Source organism: Charadrius vociferus, unplaced genomic scaffold, assembly GCF_000708025.1.
Source record: "Charadrius vociferus isolate BGI_N301 unplaced genomic scaffold, ASM70802v2 scaffold161, whole genome shotgun sequence".
In the NCBI taxonomy this organism is placed as follows: Eukaryota; Metazoa; Chordata; class Aves; order Charadriiformes; family Charadriidae; genus Charadrius; species Charadrius vociferus.
Window position 1 is genome coordinate 3,998,853 of NW_009646928.1, and position 21,496 is coordinate 4,020,348.

The 21,496-nt window shown below is 38.4% G+C and overlaps 1 protein-coding gene across 1 annotated transcript in view; it reads left to right on the forward strand.

Annotated features, from left to right (window-relative positions):
- The window catches only part of LRP2 (low density lipoprotein receptor-related protein 2), a 131,118-nt gene extending 111,660 nt beyond the window's left edge, over positions 1-19,458 (forward strand). The window contains exons 65-79 of the mRNA XM_009894577.1: positions 132-263; positions 1,196-1,339; positions 2,142-2,307; positions 5,874-6,002; positions 6,736-6,956; positions 7,376-7,552; positions 8,284-8,403; positions 10,720-10,810; positions 11,393-11,460; positions 11,616-11,733; positions 13,828-13,957; positions 16,518-16,637; positions 16,734-16,841; positions 18,119-18,190; positions 19,297-19,458. Of these exons, the coding sequence (XP_009892879.1) occupies positions 132-263; positions 1,196-1,339; positions 2,142-2,307; positions 5,874-6,002; positions 6,736-6,956; positions 7,376-7,552; positions 8,284-8,403; positions 10,720-10,810; positions 11,393-11,460; positions 11,616-11,733; positions 13,828-13,957; positions 16,518-16,637; positions 16,734-16,841; positions 18,119-18,190; positions 19,297-19,458 (1,958 nt within the window). The remainder of the gene's footprint in view (positions 1-131; positions 264-1,195; positions 1,340-2,141; positions 2,308-5,873; positions 6,003-6,735; positions 6,957-7,375; positions 7,553-8,283; positions 8,404-10,719; positions 10,811-11,392; positions 11,461-11,615; positions 11,734-13,827; positions 13,958-16,517; positions 16,638-16,733; positions 16,842-18,118; positions 18,191-19,296) is intronic.
- The last annotated feature ends 2,038 nt before the right edge of the window (positions 19,459-21,496 follow it).

The following is a 21,496-nucleotide window of genomic DNA, read 5'->3' on the forward strand; positions in this document are numbered from 1 at the left end:
CACTTATTAGGTCACTGATCTTTTAGAGTGTGTGGGGAAGGGACAAACCTGCCACTTCATGGAATAAAGGTGACTAGCATGTGGAAGAAAGAGATTAAGCTCTACGTTATCTTTTCTCTACTTATGTCTAGATATCAATGAGTGTGAGGTCTTTGGAACATGCACCCAGGACTGCAAGAATTCCAAAGGAAGCTATGAATGTTTCTGTGCAGATGGCTTCAGGTCTGTGGGTGATCAACAAGGGAAACAGTGTGCAGCTAATGGTATGTTAACTGACAGCAAGATTGATTGCTACCTGTAAAAAGCAAGTGGAGTATAGCAAGTTAATGAATACAATCCTGTCTTTTTTAGGAAGAGGGTAATGAAACCAAGCTTTATTCTATAACATAATATTATCTGTGTATTCCACCCATTCCATAATCAGGAATAGAAGTGCTCATCTCTGCTTGCAATTGTAAAAGTCAAAAATAATATCTTGATTTGGATGCCTGCCTTCCTTTCCCCTGAAATTTTCTACAAACAAAAACCTACTTATCCTGTGGTTGTCAGCAGAAGGAAATTCATATTGCCTATTCCTGAAGTTTAGGTTTTCTCAACAAAATAATGCATCAGAAGAAAGTTGCATTAAACTGGTACAAATCAAAGGCAGTTTGATAACAGGTTGCCTTTCATTGTTCACGGACTGATGCACACAAACAGAAGGACTTTGGCTAATGTTTAACATCAGTCATTAGCTTTTTATCATACCTCAGTGCAGCAGCTACAGTGTGTGACAGTCATTGATTTGGTAGAGAAGTTGATTCAGAAAATAATAGTAACAGGATAGCAATAAAAAAGAATTGAAGAAAATAGAAAAAACTGACTATGTAGCAGTATTATGTAAAAGACAGAAACAATATTGTATTTGGAAAAGTACTTACACTTTAACAGCTTTAAGAGATACACAATAGAAATGTGGTGTGCCTAGTCAAATAGTAAGATCTTCAGAACAGAATGCCTGTGAACAAAAGTGCGTGCTGCTGGAGGTCTTGAAATCTAAAAATTGTTTGTAATATGAGAAATGATACAAGAAAACCAGGTCTCCAGGTTTCCAGTCCAGGGGCCTAATTCACCTTTAGTTTTGAATAGAAGTGACTTTCATCTGTTTCTTCTAAAAAGTGAAATACACGAAAGTAAAATTCATTATTGTTTCCAGGTAATCCTCCATTATTACTGCTGCCGGATAACGTACGGATTCGAAGATACAATATCTCATCAGAACAGTACTCTGACTATATTGATAACCAGGAGCGCATCCAAGCTCTGGATTATGACTGGGACCCTGAAGGAATAGGCCTGAGTGAGTATGTGTAGAACATTAATACTCAACCATGCAATGGTTGGTTTGAAAAGATGCATTTCTGCAGCATAGGTATTTGATTTACACTGGAAATCAAAATCAAATTAGATTAACTGGCCAGGCCTTGACTGAATGTGTCCCTCCCCTCTACTCATTCTTCAGCATCAGTGTGGTTCCTTTTAATGCTTTAATTTAGTTTAGCTGGATTTTGTTCTGTTTTTCCGTTTGTTTTGGTGCGAGTTCAGCTGTGGAATTGTGGCTCTTTAGGATTATGCGGTAGTAGAGGATTGCTATAAATGAACCCCTTCCTTTTCTTCTGCCTCTGCCGGTCCCCAAACCTGGCTCAAGTCTTGTAAGAACTAATCCTTATACTAAGCAGGACTGGCCAATAGATTCTGATGTTAGCTTATTATCTTTGCCTCTGTATCAGCTTCCCTGCTTTTGCCTTTTTCACAGGGCCACTGTCCTGGGCCATATTTGCTCCTTAATTCTCTCCATGACAGTCTAAAGTACTCTTCAAAATCATGTGCAAAGGCTTCAAAGTGAAGACCCTCGACTCTCGAAAAATGTGATACATCTTGATCATCTAGATCAAGATGATTCTAGATGTGTGTCTTACCTATGAAGGATAGTTAAAAAATGTAAACACTAACACAATGTAGTTTAGTTGAGCAGACAACTCTGTGTTATTCATAAATAAAGGGGTCTGGTATCTTCACACAAGAGCCTCAGAAAGATTAGAATTTTCCAAAAATATGGAATAACTAGACATTAAAAATTATCTTTATCATCTTCTTCAAAGGTATTGTGTACTTCAGTATTCTGGGACAGGGTTCTGAGTTTGGAGCCATCAAACGTGCCTATCTGCCCACATTTGACAGCAGTAGGAACAATCCTACAAAGGAAGTTGACTTGAATCTCAAATACATAGTTAATCCCGATGGGTTAGCTGTTGACTGGGTTGGAAGGTAAGTGCACTGAAAAGCTAGAAAAATGCTGTACATTGAATATGTCAAGGGTCTGATCAGGCAGTGCTTATGAACTGTGTCTGAAGATATCTAGTCTCAAGGTACTTCAGAAGAGTAAGCTCTGTTTGCCCAGACAGCAGGTTAATAGGTCAAATGCATGTTGCTGACTGCATCACATATCCTCTGAGGAAACTTGCGTTGCTCCACAACTGGCAGATGAGTTGTGCATCAGTAAAGTGGTAGTACATTGGCCTTCATGTCAGAAGGATTCTTGTTCAAGGACTTGGGTAAGTTCCGGGGAACAAGCTTTCGCTGCTGTTGGAAGGAGACCTCCCCAGTCCATAATAGAATTTGTCTTTTATCTCTGCTCCTTTCTTAGCAGCCTTGTGCTATATGAGCTAATCCTAAAGCAGAAGCAACTCTGAAGTCTGATGAATACATGTGTTTTTTAAAAAAAATGGTTATATTTTTGTAACTGTGTCTCAGATTTTTTTCTTTCTTGTTGGCTGTGGAATTTTTTAGGCTAAAACATGGCAATTTTTTAACTTAATTCTAGAAATCATGAGGTAACTGCTTATTTTCCCTCCCTTGGAGAAGAGCTGGGAGAAAGGTGGGCATGACTTGGGAGTTTGAATCTGATGTCGATGGTGTCATTTCTTATGGGCAATGTAACTGTTCAAGGATGTGGTGGACAGGCATAGCTGTAGCACATTTCGTATAATATTGAGAGGATCCTGATGTTTGTAGATAGACACTGTGAAATGTAGTCAGGATTCTGTTCGAAGTTGAGTGGACGGAGGTTATAGAGGTGAGTCAGTCTTCTGAATGCTGATGAAAAATTTTGGATGTTCGTGGTAATGCAGTCAATATGGTGAAAAAGAATCATAGAATAGTTTGGGTTGGAAGGGACTACTAAAGGTCATCTACTCTACCCCTCCCTGCAATGAGCAGGGACATCTTCAACTAGATCAGGTGGCTCAGAGCCCCGTCCAACCTGGATGTTTCCAGGGATGGGGTATCTACCACCTCTCTGGGCAACCTGTTCCAGTGTTTCACCACCCTCATTGTAAAAAATTTCTTCCTTATATCTAGTCTAAATCCATCCATCTTTAGTCTAAAACCATTATGCCTTGCTCTACCGCAACAGGCCCTGCTATAAAGTTTGTCCCCAACTTTGCTGTAGGACCCCTTTGAGTACTGAAAGGCCACAATAAGTCTCCCCAGAGTCATCTCTTCTCCAGGCTGAACAACCCCAACTCTCTCAGCCTGTCCTCATAGAAGAGGTGCTCCAGCCCTCTGATCATCTTTGTGGCCCTCCTCTGGACCCACTCCAACAGGCCTGTGTCTTTCCTGTGCTGAGGGCTCCACAGCTGGACGCAGTACTCCAGGTGGGGTTCTCATGAGAGCAGAACAAAGTTGGGTTGCCCTGACCCAGGTGCAGGACCCTGAACTTGGCCTTGTTGAACCTCATGAGGTTCACATGGGCCCACTTCTCAAGTTTTTCCAGGTCTCTCTGGGTGGCATCCTGTCCTTCAGGTGTGTCAACCACACCACTCAGCTTGGTGTCATCCACAGACTTGCTGAGGATGCACTCAATCGCACTGTCTATGTCATTGAGATGAAGTTATTAAACAGTACTGGTCCCAGTACAGTCCCCTGAGGAACACCATTATCACTGATCTCCATGTGGGCATTGAGTCGTTGACTACTACCCTGTGGATGGGACCATCCAACCAATTCCTCATCCACCGAACAGTCCACCCATCAAATCCATATCACTCCAATTTGGAGAGAAGGATGTTGTCAAAGGTCTTACAGAAGTGCAGATAGACAACATCCATAGGTCTTCCCTCCTCCACTGATGTAGTCACTCCATCATAGAAGGCCACTAGGTTAGGCAGGACTTGTCTGTGAAGCCATGCTGGCTGTCTCAGATCACCTCCCTGTCCTCCATGTGCCTCCATAGCTTCTAGAAGGATCTAGAAGGATGTTACCATCATAGTAAAGCATGACATTTCTGGAAAGCTGAAAAATAAAAGGAGGAACCTAGCTATCTGCTTCCCTTCTGTCACGTGGTGATCAACTAAGTGGGTGAATACTTTACCTTTTATGTCCTCAATCAAAATATGATTGGAAGGTGCTTAAGGTTGGATTGTGGCTAGGTGGCACTTCTAATTCTGAATTGGGTTTGTGGCAACAGAGATCTTTATTTATTTTTTTCCTAATGATTCAAAAAGCTATTGTATGAGTAGGCAAAGATTGGGGAAAGACTTATTCCAGTTTGGGGCCTCCTATGTAGCTTTCATTACCTAGACTCTTTGTGTTAGATGATGTATGCTATGTTAGGTGTTGTGTCCTATGAAATAGTTATGGAGTTGCTCTTGCAGTATGTCACCCTGATATCTAGAGCAGGATAAAGCCAGTCCGGCTGAAGTGATTCACTAGCTTCAAAAATTGTGCCAGTCATGATGGAAAAGAAGTGGCAAATTGTATCTTTTCGTCCAGCAGCTTTTAAATACAAGACAGATGTGTTAAGGTTTGGGCTAGCCTTCAGTCTTAGGGTTATTTTGCTGTTTTCTTTGTGAACTGCAGGCCACTCGGAAAACAAAGTGTCTTTGAGGGCAGAAGGTAGTGTCTGAATTTCTATTGACAAATCTGTATGGTCACGACAGCAAGGATAAAGGGTATACATCACCAGCTTCCTGGTGAGGCTAGCATCTTCAGCACTTCAAACATAGTGTTATGCTGATTCTAGAACAATGTTGGAATGTATTTTAAACATGTTTAAGTATCTGCACATTATGTAAAAACTGATACACATGGTTTGAGACGCTTAGTCCTTCCTCCCATCTGCAAAATAGGAATTACAGTATTTTCTTAGATTCCCAAGATGATTGTGAGATCATTTATTCCATCAGAAGGTACTGTGTGATTAGTGAATGCATAATAATAAGTATGTTTATTACCTAAGGTGAAAAAAATAATAAAGCCATGATGATAAAGATAAGCAAAATTCAAGGAAGAGCAGACTGAGTACCCTGTTTGTAAGGGCTAAAGGCATTTTTCATCTGAGGTGGTAACAATTTATTCCTTAACATCTCTGTCAGAGTCTAGAGAGGAGCTGTGGACTAATAAGCTGGATACCTTCAGAGTTGCTGTATAAATTACATGGTAGATAAATTTTATATTTGTAATGAACCTCATTGTCTCCTGGAAAACTGAATCTTTAAAGATGCTTATTAGCCACCTCTGGTGCTTAAAAGTAACAATAAAAGTTCTCAGTAGCCCTTTAATGAAGATTATTTGACAGGGAACAGAGGCAGCTGCAGAAACTTTGTCAGAGGAGAAAACTGGTGAGCCAATAGATCACATTTGCTAAACTCATCTGTATTTAGGGCCTGTATGTTTCAGACTGAAAAAGTTCATATGTAATCAATGCAGCTTCATTATAATAATTTTGTTTGGGTTTGATAATAGCCTTTCTTCTTAAAAAGATGGGGTTTTTTATTCCTCTCCCAGGTATAAGCTATTTACTTTTGGAATGTTTTGTGTTTTATGTAATTCAGACATCTTTACTGGACTGATGCAGGGACTAATCGCATAGAGGTGGCAAAATTAGATGGACGGTACAGAAAATGGCTTATCTTTTCTTTACTGGATCAACCAGCAGCTATTGCTGTCAATCCAAAACGTGGGTAAGTACTACAGGGCTTCCCAGAATTATTTTCAATGCTATTGAATACCAAAAAACCGTGCAACGATAAACTTTACAGGAAAGACTAAGGGAATGCTTTCTGGAGTTTCCCTTTGCTAATGTTAGGAGATTCGTGTACATGGGAAAGTATTTTAGGAAGAGATTCATATGGGTGCTTGTGTTGGTGACAACACCAGGTAGGTGAAATTAAAAACTCCTTTCTACAGTATTGTGTGCCTACCAAATTTCTGTTACTACTGAAATAGGGAAGTTGATGGGAATGTCTCTGTAGCAGCTCCAAGCAATACAGACATATCCTCCTTCACACTGGAAAGAAATATAAATGCACTGGAACATTCAACAGCTCTGCTTGCTACATCTTGTATTATAGCGATATTTCCTTCTCCCAGCTGGAGTAAAGCAGCACAGCTCCCTGAAGTCACCTGGGCTCTGCAGCTTTATCTAGTCAGTGTTCACAGTCATTTTTCTTTCACTGAGAATGAGAAACTGTCATTAAAACCAAATCAGGACACAAGATGCAAACATTCTTCTTTCGGTATTTATCTTCTGTACTTGAAACAAGCTTGTTCAGTGAACTCTCTGACTTTACTGATCACATCTGCAAAACACAGGTTGCTGAACATGTTCCAAAACTGACCTTTTCCATGAAACTCCAAAGGATTAACACGGTGACCGAATTCTAAACTATTTAAATTCTGCTTCTGTCATTTCAGGCTCATGTATTGGACTGACTGGGGAAGGCAGCCAAAGATTGAATGTGCCTGGATGGATGGACAGCAAAGACAAACTCTGGTCTCTGAAGACCTTGGCTGGCCAACAGGTCTTACTATTGACTATTTGAACAATGATAGGATTTATTGGAGTGATTCTAAAGAAAATATTATCGAATCCATGAGACCTGATGGGACAGACAGAACTGTAGTATTACATGGAGGTAAGAACTTATTATGCAATTAATATAATAGCAACCAAGATGTATGTTAACAAGCACTTGGGCTAGATTCAGGAGCTTTTTAAAGATTAAATCTTGGTAGCGTTTTCTCCTCCTTTATACAGGCATGAAGTTCAGAGCTCATGATGCCTGGTAACTAGATTCCCGGAGGGTAATTTACATGACCCAAATAGGGGACAATGGGGAAAACTGGATTCTTGCTTTTTGATGTATTTTATTAAGCAGTCTGCAGGTACAGCGGCATGAAGTGGTCAGGTACATGAAGATGTATATATATTGCTGCAAATGTCTTAAAATGAAAGGACTGGATGATAATATTTAAGCTGAAGAAGAACAGCAGTTTTATTGCTACTGCTAGAGATTTGCTTGCTGACAGTCTATTGTTTCATTCCTTTGAGAAGTAGGCAGCCCATACAGCCTTGATGTCTTTGAAGGCCATTTATATTGGATAGCTAAAGAACGAGGAGAAGTCTGGAAGAAAGATAAATTTGGAAGTGGAGAAAAAGTGAAAGTGCTGACCGTAAATCCATGGCTTACTCAAGTGCGCGTCTATCACCAGCACAGATATAATCAGTCAGGTAGGTAATCAGCATCCTGGTGAGCCATTCCTTGCTATGAGATCAAAGTTGGTATTAATGTCTTCAAAGAGCTTAGTAATCTTCTGATAATGTATCTATCAGTATGTGATAATACTCACTTCTGAAAACCTAAACACTGAACAGAGGCTGGCAAGTGTTTTCTGCATACCCAGAGTGAAATCAACAGTGGAATAACACACACTGCTCTTTAGAGTCTCTTAGTTCTAAGTTATGACCCTGTCCTTGCTCTTCTTTCTCTCCATCATGGAGTTGTTATAGAGGTGGCAGTCACAATATGAATTTATCCTGGTAACACACAAAGTGCTGGCCATTTAATACTGCCTCCATGCACATATTTAAGCTATGACATGTCCACAGTGATCATGGGGAAGGATGTCCAGAGGAACATCCAGTATACCCCTCTTAGAGGTGTTCTAGCTTTCAGAATCAGAAAGCTCCGTGTTGCTTGGAGATGTTCAGTTTCTTCTTGGTGCTACACTGGCTCCCAACAGTCATAGTCTCTCCCTTAAGACTATAAGAAAAGCCAGGGAGAAGGTTTTGATATAAATGTGGTATTTGGGCATCAGTTGTTTTAAAAAAATGGATCTAGAGTTGGTTAGATTTTTGGTGTGTGATGTTGATGAGCTACACTACTGACTAGGGAATTGCCCTATCTTACCTCAGTAATGTGCTACATTGCTTCTTCAACTGTCTTTATCACTTTTTTTCAGTGCCTAATCCTTGTAAAGATGTCTGCAGCCACCTTTGCTTGCTGAGACCAGGAGGGTACACCTGCACTTGTCCTCAAGGGACTCGATTCGTAGAAGGCAGCAGCACAGAGTGTGATGCAGGTAGAATAATTTGTCAAATAGAAGTTGAAAGCAAAGGAAGCTTTTCTTTAGGAATGCAAATGCATTACTGAATAAGAAATATGGAGTGATGCGCTAGCTGATATAATATATGTTATTAAGTCAGGACACCTGGCTTTTATTCTCAGCCATCACTGATTTGTGGTCACCTTGTGCATTTCATTTAATCTTTTTGCATGTCATTTGTAAAATGGATATGGATATATCGCTCCAACCAGCACAGACTCAGCTGCAAAATTGGTCACAGTTTCTGATTTTTGTTTTGAAATTCCAAAATATTTTATTTTCTTTTTTTTTTTTCAAAGGAACTGATTTCGAACTAGAGAATTTCTGACAAATTATGGCTTACAATTATGTTTACAATTCTGTACAAGATAATGTTTGATCAGTATAATACAATACAATAGAAACTTGAAACAAAAGCTTACAGAATTCACAGTGTGAACAGAAATAACTTCTAGATAATTATCATGCACTGGAAAGCCCTTTAAGCACTAGAATTTAGTGCTTGGTTGTTGCATTGCAGCAGAGCCCCCACAGTGCTTCCAGGAGCACCAATAAAATAGAATTGCTCAGCCCTTCCTGAGAAGGAAGAGCACACCACTGCAGGATTTCTATCTCTCTAGCTGAGAGTCTGCATTCTGAGCTTACAGTGATGTGGGAGGTAGTCAGATGTCCTTGTACTTGTCCTTGCAGCATATCTCTAATAAATAATGCTTTATAACATTATGTCTGGCATCTTTTCTATGGTTAATCTTCTCTGAATCCTCTTATTTTTGCATTAAAAAAGAAAACGTCATAATTTTTTTACACTGCCTTACCTCTAAATTACATTTGCTTAGTAATTGTTAATGCTTTTTCCTATTGGCACATGGTGTGAGCTGCAGAAAGAGGAGCTAGTAGGATGATGTAATAGCAAATGGAAACGTGCAATCCATGTTTAAATTAGGGATAAATAACACTGTTGATTGCATTTGCTGTTTTCTGTGTATTGCTCTGAGGACACTGCATTTGTTATTCTTTGCTGAAACTGATTTACATAAAACTTCCAGGAATTAAGAAAAGTGTGGTTGACCTTATTTTGAGGAAAAGGAGGAGAAAGCAAATAGGATATACAGTACTGTCTCCATTTTTGAACCTCAGTTTTCATCTTGACTTTAAGCAATTTTTTTAGCCAGTGAACTATGACTGCCATAATTGAGATACTGACCAAATACAGCTTTTTGGTATACATATGGGTTATTTGGTCCTTTCCCCATATTGCATCTACTGAGAAACACAGCCTGTAAGACCTCTGCATTTCCCCTTTTTGTATCCCATTTATTTGAAGGGAGTTTTACCTGTAAGGAACATTGTAGCAATAGAATTCCTCTACCTCTGGCTGATAAAAAATTTATGACAAAAGCACTATGATCTAACTTACCAGTATAAGACAGGCTGTCAAAGTCCATCCTTAATTTATAGCCTGTAATGATGTCTCAGATCCAGAGTTTTTCCTATGTGTCTGACAGCATATCCTGAACTCTTACTGAAGGCTAGTACAACTTAAGGAAATTTCACTTTTTTTTTTTTTTATTTTCCCCCCATTTGAGTCAGCATTAGAATAATGTCAGAACCTTTGTAGCTCTGTGTTTGGGCCAGCTGAGGCAGCACTGCCACTTGGGCACTGGCACCTCAGGGCTCCTGGAGTGCAGCTGAGACACTGGCATGATGAAGGACAGGCTTCTGTGCTACCTGGTGCCAAGCCATCACTCTCTGCTCTGAACTGACAGAAACCTCTGAAAACTTTGTTTCTCTCTCGTTCTCATTGTCAGGATGTATGAGAGTTTAGAGAGCCCTCCTGTATGCACATTTCCATCCACTGCTTTTCTTCATAAGCGAATGTGTCACGGTTTGGCCCTCTTTGTGCAACTTCCACCTGGTTGGATGGAAGAGTCTGGGCAAAGGAGATAGTGTTGCTGCTTTCTGAATGCAGAGGTTTGAAGGGTGGTGGAGGGCTGCATTGCATGGGCAAGAGAAAGCGATGGGACTTACAGCATTGGAATTTTCTATGCCTACTTTTACTGAATAAGTCATAGTTCTCTGGCAACAGGTTTTACTTTAATTAAAATAAGATAATTTGGCAGAAAAATAAATATAAGAGCAACAAATGCATGTGCTATTAAAAGCAAAGCTTCTGAAAAGTAGCCTGTGAGATTACATACGCAAGTTCTGTAGAGATAAATAAAATTCCCTATGGTAATATTTCTTTTGTTGAAGATGTCTTGATAACACATATGTGCCTTTTGAATTTTGCAGCTATCGAATCCCCTCCCACAATGCCACCAGCATGCAGGTGCATGTACGGAGGAACATGCTATATAGATGAAAGTGGTCTTCCAAAATGCAAGTAAGTCAGTATGTTGTTAGGGTAGTCCTGGGTCAGATTGTGCTGATTTTGTCTCACAAAAAAATTAAACTCTTTGAAATGTATTGGAAGTGCTTCTGAAGATGTCATACATCTGCAGTAGCATTTTTGTAGCAATCGCGTAAAACGACATATATGCATAAAAATATCAGCAAATAAGAAATATAAATGCATCAGTTTGGAAAAAAACCCCAAAGCAACAAAAAACCCAGAAAGGCAAACTTCTGAAGATTCTAGTAAAAGGCTATATAACGCCCCAAAATGTAACAATGAAGTGTAATGCTCAGCAAATATAGCTTGGAACAGCCAGTAGGTGCCACCGATGCGCCGCTGAAACCAAATCTTTTGACTTCAGTGACTAGTTTTCTGACTCAGCACTTTTTTCCCCACTTTTAATTCTATGAAAATAGCAGACGTATTATATTTACAGTCAGTGAAATATATAGTTACTGAGCAGGAAGGTAAAAATCTATGGCATGTAGATAAACATTACAGAATATAAAAACAAAGCTGAGATCCTAGACTTAATAACAGCCATTCAGTCAGCTGTGCTTACCTTTACAGGTGTCCTTATGGCTACACTGGGAATTATTGTGAAATAGGATTGTCAAAGGGAGTGCCTCCTGGAACAAGTAAGCTTCAAGTATATATTGCACTTGATATTTTGAGCGAAAGAATGTATAATACTTCACTATGGTACCTGTTCAGGCTTATAATTCTCTGGGCTCTTTTTTACACTGAACTATGCTTGCTTGAATGTTGCTTGTTCTTCTGTCTTTGATAGCAGCAGTAGCAGTGTTGCTGACAGTCATACTAATCATAATAATTGGAGTGTTAGCGGTTGGAGGCTTTTTTAACTACAGACGAACAGGCTCCCTTTTACCAGCGCTTCCCAAACTACCAAGGTATGTTTTGAAGGCTTTCATAGGCTTTCATAGCTGGAGTGTCTGTGCACTGAAAATGTATGTTTCTTCCTAAATGTTTCTGAGAAATTCTCTTTGTTCGCTATGTGCCCATTCTGTTGGAATATGGGAAGAGCAGTGTTGCAGTAATTCCAGTGGATTTTTGTTTCCACGCAATATCATAGCTGATCATTATTTTGTAACAAAAGACCATTGTAAAAGTCATCTACATTCTAAATTAGCTTTTAAATAATGAGCAATATAGAAGACTATTTGCCAGGTCTGTGAACTTGATATTCAGTTCAAAAAGGTACAAAAGACCATAGTTACATATGTTTTAATTTTTTATAAAACTGAGTCAGAAGATGATTCTGGCGAAGAGATCTTTTTAACATTGAAAGGCTGAGCTTGTCTGCAACACTGTATTCATCTGTTTAAAAATAATATGGAGCACATGTAGTGAACTTCTGTCTGTTTCCAGTGCCTGAGAAATCTGGTCTTTCTGTAGGTTCCTGCTCTTTTGACAGTCATACTGTCCAGTGAAAACCAGCTTTGTGAAATATAATTAAAAAATATTTTATGTTTTAAATCAAAGGAAAATGAAGACAAAATATTTGTAATGATTTTAATTTTTTTAAAAGAGATGTAAGCAAATTATGTATTTTTAAAGGCATAAAGCTGCATCTTCATAGTCTTGGCACCAATTTCACAGTAGTAGCTCTTAAATCAGTGTAATTAAATCATTGTACTCAGTAATGTGGATGTAGCTATAACTGCTTCCTCACTGGAGGATTACACTGAACTAATTAAATTTATTTATGGCTTTACGTAGTCAAATAGGGGCAAAAGTTTTGTCCAGATCCATCCTTCAGGACAAAGAGTTTGTAAGAGATCTCCAAGCTCCACACTGAAATTCCCCGTTTCTTGCTTTCTTGAAGGGAAATTTTCTGCATCATCAGATAGTGAACAAGTAGAAATTTTAATGCACTGACTTGAGCTTTACTGTTCAACAATACTTCTCATATAAGTTATGAGGCCGTGTGAAATGGAGATGTCAGTTTTTCGTCTGTGAGGCTTGATTAACAGTTTTAATTTCTGCCATGAATATGCTGCCATTGCTCAATCCCTCTTTAAATTGTAAACTCATACCTTTACTGCAGAGTTAACTCAAGCTATAGCTTAGTTGTTACCCTTAACATCAGACTTGCCTATGTACAGAAATCATAGCTAAGATTTAAATTCTTTTAAACTGAACCAGCTGATGCCTACGGGCCAACTGATAAAGCTGTACAATGCACTGGCTGTAGGCAAGAGTTTTAGCACAAGCCAGCTCCAATGAGGACATACAAATGGAAAGATTATTTCAATATTTCTGTCTTCCTTCAAGTTAGGCAAATTTGACAAAATTAACTCAAAGGTTAACTCTGCAGTGGATTTGTAGTTGCACGTTTTTGGGGAGTTGCATGCTCAGAGTTGTGTGCGAAAGGTCCTGTATTTGGCTACTCACTACTGTCTCTCACTGCTGCTATTATTTTGAGCCTGACAGTGTTCTTTCAGCCCATTTCCAATACTTCTCATGCAAATTTAATGTGCGCTTGCAGTTACTGTAAATCTGCATGCAGATTGAACATTTGCTTATGTGAAAACAGTATCCTGTAGGTATCTTCATGATTTGCATGCATAAACATTTTTAGCATAGGTGTCGTTGGAATTATATCCACAAATTCGTATGCCATTTCAGCTGCATTTTTTTTAAAATCAGTTTCGATGAACTTGAATAACCGAGTGGATTTATGCATTTGTCTGTAAATCAACACTGAAGTAAGAATATTAAAAATGTGGGTAAATTTGGGGAAATTGTAATTCATTGAGTTCATTTTATGTCTACATGGACACACATAAAGATAGTTAAGATAATTCTGAATGGACTAACAGGTTAAAAAAACCTGTTGAACTCATGCAGAAATACTGCCCTTGCTAGTTGGTTTATAGCCAGCAAAAATTCCAAGTGGTAATTATGCTTAGAAGAACAACTAGGAGAATCTGTTTTATAAGCTCTCCTTCTGTATAATCTGTTCTTTTTTTTTTTTTTTTTAGTTTAAGCAGTCTTGTAAAATCTACTGAAAATGGCAATGGGGTAACTTTCCGATCTGGAGCAGATGTGAGTATGGACATAGGAGTCTCTGGGTTTGGAGGAGACTCTGCTATAGACAGAGCAATGCAAATGGTAAGGTTTATTTCTGAAATTATTTTTAAGAAGTGTGTTCTTCTAATGTCATTTTTAGCTGATAGTCTTTCATGAAAAAAGATAGTGAGATGATAAGTGTGTCCTAGAAAAAGAAGTGAACATTGATTGATAATTTCCTGAAATAGATTTTTGTAAATTGAAGGCAAGGACAAATGCAGGCTGTTCTTGAAAATAATGTGACTTTTCTCAAGATTTATGTGGTAGAAATTAAGTCGATTACTGCCTTTCATATTTCAGCATATACATGGACTATATGGGGAATGAATAGGCAAATGAAAATATTGTAATAAGGAATTCTTTGAGGGCCTTTGTGTTACGTAGAATGGGCTAAAATGTGTGGTTTTCAAATCCACGCTGTATGTTAGAAACTTCAGAGGTAAAACTCAGGCCTAACCACAGGATACATCACTTTGCACAACAAATTATAAATTGAAGAATTTCTTATTTTAGCAAGTTTAAACAAATCATGTTTAATAGTTTTGGGGACATCATAAAGTGTAACTCTACTTCATCCATGTTTTGTTATGCACATCTGAGAAATAGCACATCCTTGTGTTTCATATAGTGCATAGTTTTTCCAAGGAAAAAATATTGCTCTGTTTACCACAAGAAGTACAATGTACAAAGATTTTTACTTACAGCAAACAGATCACGTGTGTGTCTGAATAATAAGCACTTGCTGCAAAGTCTACACTGGAAAATCCCTGAACTTTTAAAGTTAAAGATAAATTACAGACTTAACTGACAGTAAATTAATATGAAATGAAACAGCTAGTGAAGATGAGCTCATAATATATGACCTTTTTCTAGATGAAGAAACACGCTATTTGTTAAAACTAGGCAGCTTGTGTCATGAAATAACCATATGAACATTTCAGTAAATATTCAATCCTTAGGCTTGAATATTACCTCAATTCTTTTTCATGCATGACAAACTTTACGGTACTTTCCATTTTCTGGCCTAATATTGACACAGAATCATAGAAATATAGAATGATTTGGGTTGTAAGGGACCTTGAAGATCATCTAGTTCCAACCCTCCTGCCATAGGCAGGGATACCTCTCACCAGACCAGGTTGCTCAAAGCCCCATCCAGCCTGACCTTGAGCACTTCCAGGGATGGGGCATCCAGAGCTTCTCTGGGCAACCTGTGCCAGTACCTCACCACCCTCATAGTGAAAAATTTCTTCCTGATCTCTAATGTAAATCTACCCTCCTTTAGTGTGAAGTCATTCCCCCTTGTCCTATCAATACATGCCTTCCAAAAAGTCCCCCTCCAGCTGTCTTGTAAGCCCCCTTCAGGTACTGGAAGGCTGCTATGAGGTGTCCCCAGAGCCTTCTCTTTTCCAGGCTGAACAACCCCTGTTGTCAGCCTATCCTCATAGGAGAGGTGGTCCAGTGCTCTGATTATCTTCATGGTCCTCCTCTGTACCTGCTCTAACAGGTCTATGTCCTTCTTGTGCTGAGGACTCCCAAGTTGGATGCAGTTTTCCAGGTGGAGTCTCGCCAAAGCCAGATAGAGGGGTAGAATCACCTCCCTTGACCTGCTGGCCACGCTTCTTTTGATGCAGCCCAGGATGCCGTTGTCTTTCTAGGCTGTGAGCACACATCGTCGACTCATGTTCTGCTTCTCATCAACCAGCACCCCCAAGTCCTTCTCCTCAGGACTGCTCTCAATTCATTCTCTGCCAAGCCTGTATTTGTGCTTAGGATTGCCGCGACCCAGGTGCAGGATCTTGCATTTGGCCTGGTTGAAATTACTCCATCCTATCACTACACTCCTTGATAAAGAGACCCTCCCCATCTTTCCTGTAGGCTCCCTTTACATACTGAAGTCCAACTGAGGCAGTTTTTACATTGCTAATAGCAGGTCTTGATACAGGCACCGTAGATGCAACTCAGGGTTTGGCACAATATCTGTGAAGTAGCTGCTATCCACGCAATGGTCTTCGTGAATGGGCAAAGTATTGATTTATAATAAGATATGTGCTAAAAACTGTGAAACATTTTATTTCTGACATAACTCATATGTTATAACTAGGGATGCACGTATTGCTTTGTCTCAAAAAATATAGCAATCTCCCTGCTGGGACAAAATGAATGAATCCTATTATTTTGTATTTCAGATAGTGCTTATTAATTTGTATATCAATTTGAAGTCTCTAAAAGGAAACCTTTATTTTGGGATTATGCTTTCTTTGATATCTCTTCCTTGTTTAAGGTGTGGTTTGTGAGAGAGTCATTTTTCCTCATCGTAAAATACTTTGAGTCAATTGTTGAAATGTGGGGGTTTTTTTGTCCAGCTAGGAAATGGAGTACTATTGGAACAAACAGTGGTGTAGGCTGCTAAGTCAGGGAGTAAAATAATGGATAATAAACTAATGTTTTGATTTTAACAGACGCTAGATTTTGTCTAAGCCTATGTGAAAGTAAACATGCATTGTTCCCTGAGATTAAGAATTGGACTATAAATTAATTCCTAGGAATATGGATGTGTTTATTGCAGTGCAGTTGTTGTTTTGGGTTTATTCCTTCATAGAATGAAAACTTTGCAGTGGAGTCAGGGAAACAGCCGATCACATTTGAAAATCCAATGTATGCAACCAGAGATGGTGGAGCCAGCACAGCCAGTGCAGTTACAGTTGTTCGGGCAACACATGTAAGAGAAACTCAGGGTTGACTTTCATCTTTCATTTTCCTTTATGACCTTCTTTTCTTCTTTGAAGAACATTGATTTCCCTTTTTCCTCCTACAGGTAGCAGCATCTGGTAGTGAGGAAAATGAAAATTTTGAAAATCCTGTGTATGCCTCTGTGATATCTGCTAGTCCGAAGGAACCCCCTCAGAGTACAGATGCACCTCAGGTAGGATGTAGAAAGGCTTTAAGGCTGCCTTGTTTGTTATGTGCTCCAAATCAGGGAAATTTAATTGTTAGGGAAACTGCAATATAGTTTCAATTCTGTTTAAATAATGCCATGGAGTTGGCACATAATCTGCATCAAGTTCAACTAACTGGACCATATTTGCAAGACTTACAAAAGCTGGTCAGGAACAGTTTGATAAGAGAAAAGAAGCACAAGCACAGAATTGCCCAGGGCACACGGTAACGATCTAGTGGGATCAAACCCTCTCTTCTTCCTGGCCCATCCAGTTATTTTGAAGCAAACAGATTGGAATAGAGAGTTTTGTTTCACTGTTTTTTGTGCTTCATTTTGAGGGGAGGTACTAGTCTGAAAATTGTAATGTAACTGCTGTGAATTGTCATTGCTCCCCAGCAGAAATGGTTATAACTAAGGCTTTACCTCAGAATTTAACAATTATTTGTAAACCCCTAATGAGTTATACCTTGACAGAGGCAGCAGTGTGTGGGGTTTTTTTTCTTCCCCCTCCCCCCACTATAAAATAAGAAAAGAAAACCCAAGAAAAATTACATTTTGATTTAAAACAGTGAAAACTCAGGGGTTTTTTTGGTACAGAAAATTGAAATAAGAAATTTAGTCAGTGTACTGTCATCATTTTTTTTCACATATATTTGTAAATTTATTGATATTTAAAAGTTCTAGCAAGGACATTTAAGACTCTTGTTCTATGTGGTCTTATAGGACATTTTAACAATCAAGATCAAAGTATTACCTCATCTAATTTATTAATGATTCATGGAAGATACATTTTTATGTCTTAAAAAACATCTGAATGAGCTGGTGATGGCCTGTTTACAGGATTATTTTCACACATGGTGCACTAAAAAGCACCTCTGATGAGCTTTGAAATGACAGCTCTGTCAACCTGTGGTAGTTTCATGTTCCTCAATAATTGCTCTTGTGTTGTTTTCAAGATGATTTTTTTTCCTCTTTGACCTATTTGTCTGGAATGATAGGCTTCCACGAATTAATGTAGTCACTTTTATTGCCTTCTGGCCTAGCCTCGTGAATACTGCTTTAGGTAAAATAACCATAACTGGTTATCTAGAAGAAAAGAAAGTTGGGTCTCATACTTAGAATTACAACATGGTAATGTAAGAACATCCAGCTGAAATCACTGAGTTAGCAATCAGTGCAAGTGAAATACACCAACAGTGATGTCAGTTTCCAGAGAAGTTGTGAGAAAAATATCTAAGGTTCTAATAATTTTTATGTTTCAGGAATCAAAGTGGAGTTTCTTCAAGAGAAAAATGAAACAAAACACTAATTTTGAAAACCCAATATATGCAGAGGTATTGCTTAATATTGTATAATTCTATTTTTCAGTTACTGTACTGCTGGACTTTGTTCTTGCTTTCATAGGATAAACATTATGGGTAAATTCTGCTGCTAAGTGAAGCAGCACAGAAATTCCAGCCCAGGTCAAGGTAGGACTAAAGTGGTTTTGACAAAAGTTATAAAGTCTCGTGCAGAACAGGGTCTTCAGCAGGCATCCAGCTCAGGCAGCAGAACTGCATTGCCCACATCTCTGCTTTCCCAGCCCAAGCACTGTGGCCTGCTCCTGCTCCGGGATCTCAGGGGCTGGTTTCAGCTTGCTGGTGCATTCTGGTACAGCTCAGGGACCCGGCGCACGCAGGAGGCTATTGCACTGCATTAGGAGTGAAGTGTCTATTTCTGCTTTCTCAGTTCTAGCTTCGGCACTGCACAAAAATTCAATAGCTCTGTGTACTGCAGCCGTTTCTATATTAGCCCTATTTTTTTCATCCATACAGTTGGATGAGACAGTTCTCTTAAGATGGTATGCCAGTGGGAGGTATATGTGCTGGAGGAATTCTCCCCTGGCTTGGGCATGAAGGTTTGGAGTTCTGCTAAGTTGAGCCAGTAATTCCAGCCCTTTTCATCTTATAGTTTAAAATTTCCAGGTGGTCTAAGTGACTTAAGAATCTCAGTCCCACCGTCACATGACTAAAACTAGCTGCTTTTTGTGACGAATTTAGATTTCTAATGCTTGAACAAGGTGAGAGGGTGCATTCAAGAAGCCAAGGATCCATTTCCCCAACACTAATGGTTGTACCTATTTACAAACAGTAGTAGTGCCAATGTTATCTACATTCATGTATGTGCATATAGACATATCAAGCTACTACTCACATTAAGCATTAAAGTAGAAGTCCCAATGTGTTGAGTAACTTTGTAGTAGTGTATTTACTCTGCTGTACCATCTGAGGTGAAATTAGCATTTAATTTTTTGTTACAGGTGGTGATGTGCAGAAATAACTTATACCGTGACATTTGACTTTAGCAAAATACTTTTATATTTATTTAACGTTTCTGAAAGTTAAGGCTGCATATTTTGTACACTAGAATGTAAACTTGGATTTTATGATTATTGTTTCAGATGGAAAAGGAAAAGCAACAGGGCACAGAAAATGTTTCTACCCCTTCTCCTTCACTGCCTCCCAAGATTACTCTGAAGAGAGACCAACCATTAGCTTATACAGCAACAGAGGATACGTTTAAAGACACCGCCAATCTTGTTAAAGAGGACTCTGTGGTATAAGTAGGTAACTGATTTAGGGAAAATTAGACACATCCATTTGCACATATATTTTTTATAAACAGAAGAGTAAGGTTCACATTCAAATGCTTTATAAAAATATATACATGTCTGAGCCAATGGCTGGAGATGTATGTTGAAACTATGCCTTGTTTTTTGACAAATGCCAATTGCTATTTTTATGAACAATTATCATGATGTACTATATGTATATCTTTGCACTGAAGCTGTCTGAAAGTAATGTTATAAATATATTGTACATTTGTAAATTTTTGAAAGATTATCTTGTTCGGTGATATTGCTAGTAGAAATCTGTATGGAATCGGTCGTTTCTTTAGGGATAAATTCATTATATAAATGCTTAAACTAAAAAAGAACCAAACAAGGTGAATATAGGAACATTACTGATTTATAGGATCTTAGAGTATGTAACAGCATGTTTAAAAACTTCTACTGGTGCTCTGGGCATCTTTACCACCTATTTTATATACTACTGTATGTAAAAATGGGTGTCTCTGTTTATCTTGTGTTAAACAAAAGATAGACAAGTCAACGCAGCATCGTTATGCTGTGCAAAATGTTGTTCTTACAATATTTTAACTGCCTGAGATAAAATAATATCCTCTCAATCCATAAGACACGTACTTTTCCTCTAGATACCAATTAACACAATTCCATTAATAGTGTTCTTAAAAAGATCTGATATATTTAGATTTTAGTGCCATGAGTACTTAATTTAATGAGGTTTTCTCCTGCTCATCAATGGAATATCTCTGTTCTTGGCTGGAGTCTCTGGAAGTAATTTGTACTATTAAATGAAGTAGCTAGATTCTATAACAGCTTATTTCCAAACAGCAAAATACGAAAGATATCAGTTCATTTAAGAAATTATTCAGGTTTTTTAATGTGAAAATTTAATTTTATTGACTATTTATTTCATGAGGTGGACATTAATAGAAAGGGAAACAATTTCTACTAATGCAGTCTTTGTAGCTATCTGGTTATTTCTATAACTTTCTATCAGAATATACTGTGCATCCTATGAGCTTTTCTATTAATTAGCCAAGGTAGTTTCCACAACATGAACCATTTTGAGGAAACTCTTGAGTACCACTCAGGAACATGTTATTCCGCATTCCTGGCTAGCTACTCATAATTTAAAGATTTCTAAAGTTATAATCATTGAGACTTCCGCTATTTGATTGGTTTATATCTGACTTCTCAAAATATATACTATTTCTAATTAGAATGCTTATAATTACTTTGTAATGTACTTTGATTAGAAGAGACAACTGGAAAATGATGCTGCTGAATAAATCTAATAAACCTATTATTTTATCACATCCTTATTCCACAATCTGTGTCAAGGCTTTATGTACTTTTTCAGTTGTGGACACTTCAGTGCACTCAGAGAGGAAAACACCAGCGCTTTAGATAAAGTCAAACAAGAATAGTGCTTACTGCTTCACATAACTGACCGAATGTCTTCATATAACATCACTGACATTGTATCACTGTAAGTGTGAAAACTGCCCCATTACACACATTAAATAAACTGGTCCTTGATACAGGAAACTCTTATTATTGGTTGTAAGAGACTGACTATCAAGGTAGTATGGACATAAGAGATTAAAACCTTAGCTCGATTAACTTTCATATCTGAGTGCTCTAATGTAGAAAAGTCCTTAGAATCTGTGGCACAGCATACACATCTGTAAGCCTATGAGGAAGGATTTCTTTGAAAGGCAGGTTGCTGTTCTTATGGAAAGAGTACACAATGTTTTTTAAAGAGAAAAGGCAGGGCTAACATTTCCACAAGACTTACTTCCAGTTGCATACCACAAGAAAAAGTAGCATCAGTTTTGTGAATAGTCTTTGTCAACAGAAAGATTTGGAACCAGTTTTGGAGAAACTGCTAATATGTCACCCATGTATCTGAGTTTCCCTCCCCACAAGAATTGTAACTTTTCAGATGTGGAAGAATCGTAAAATGCTTTGGATTGGAAGGGACCTTAAAGATCATCTATTCCAACCCCCCTGC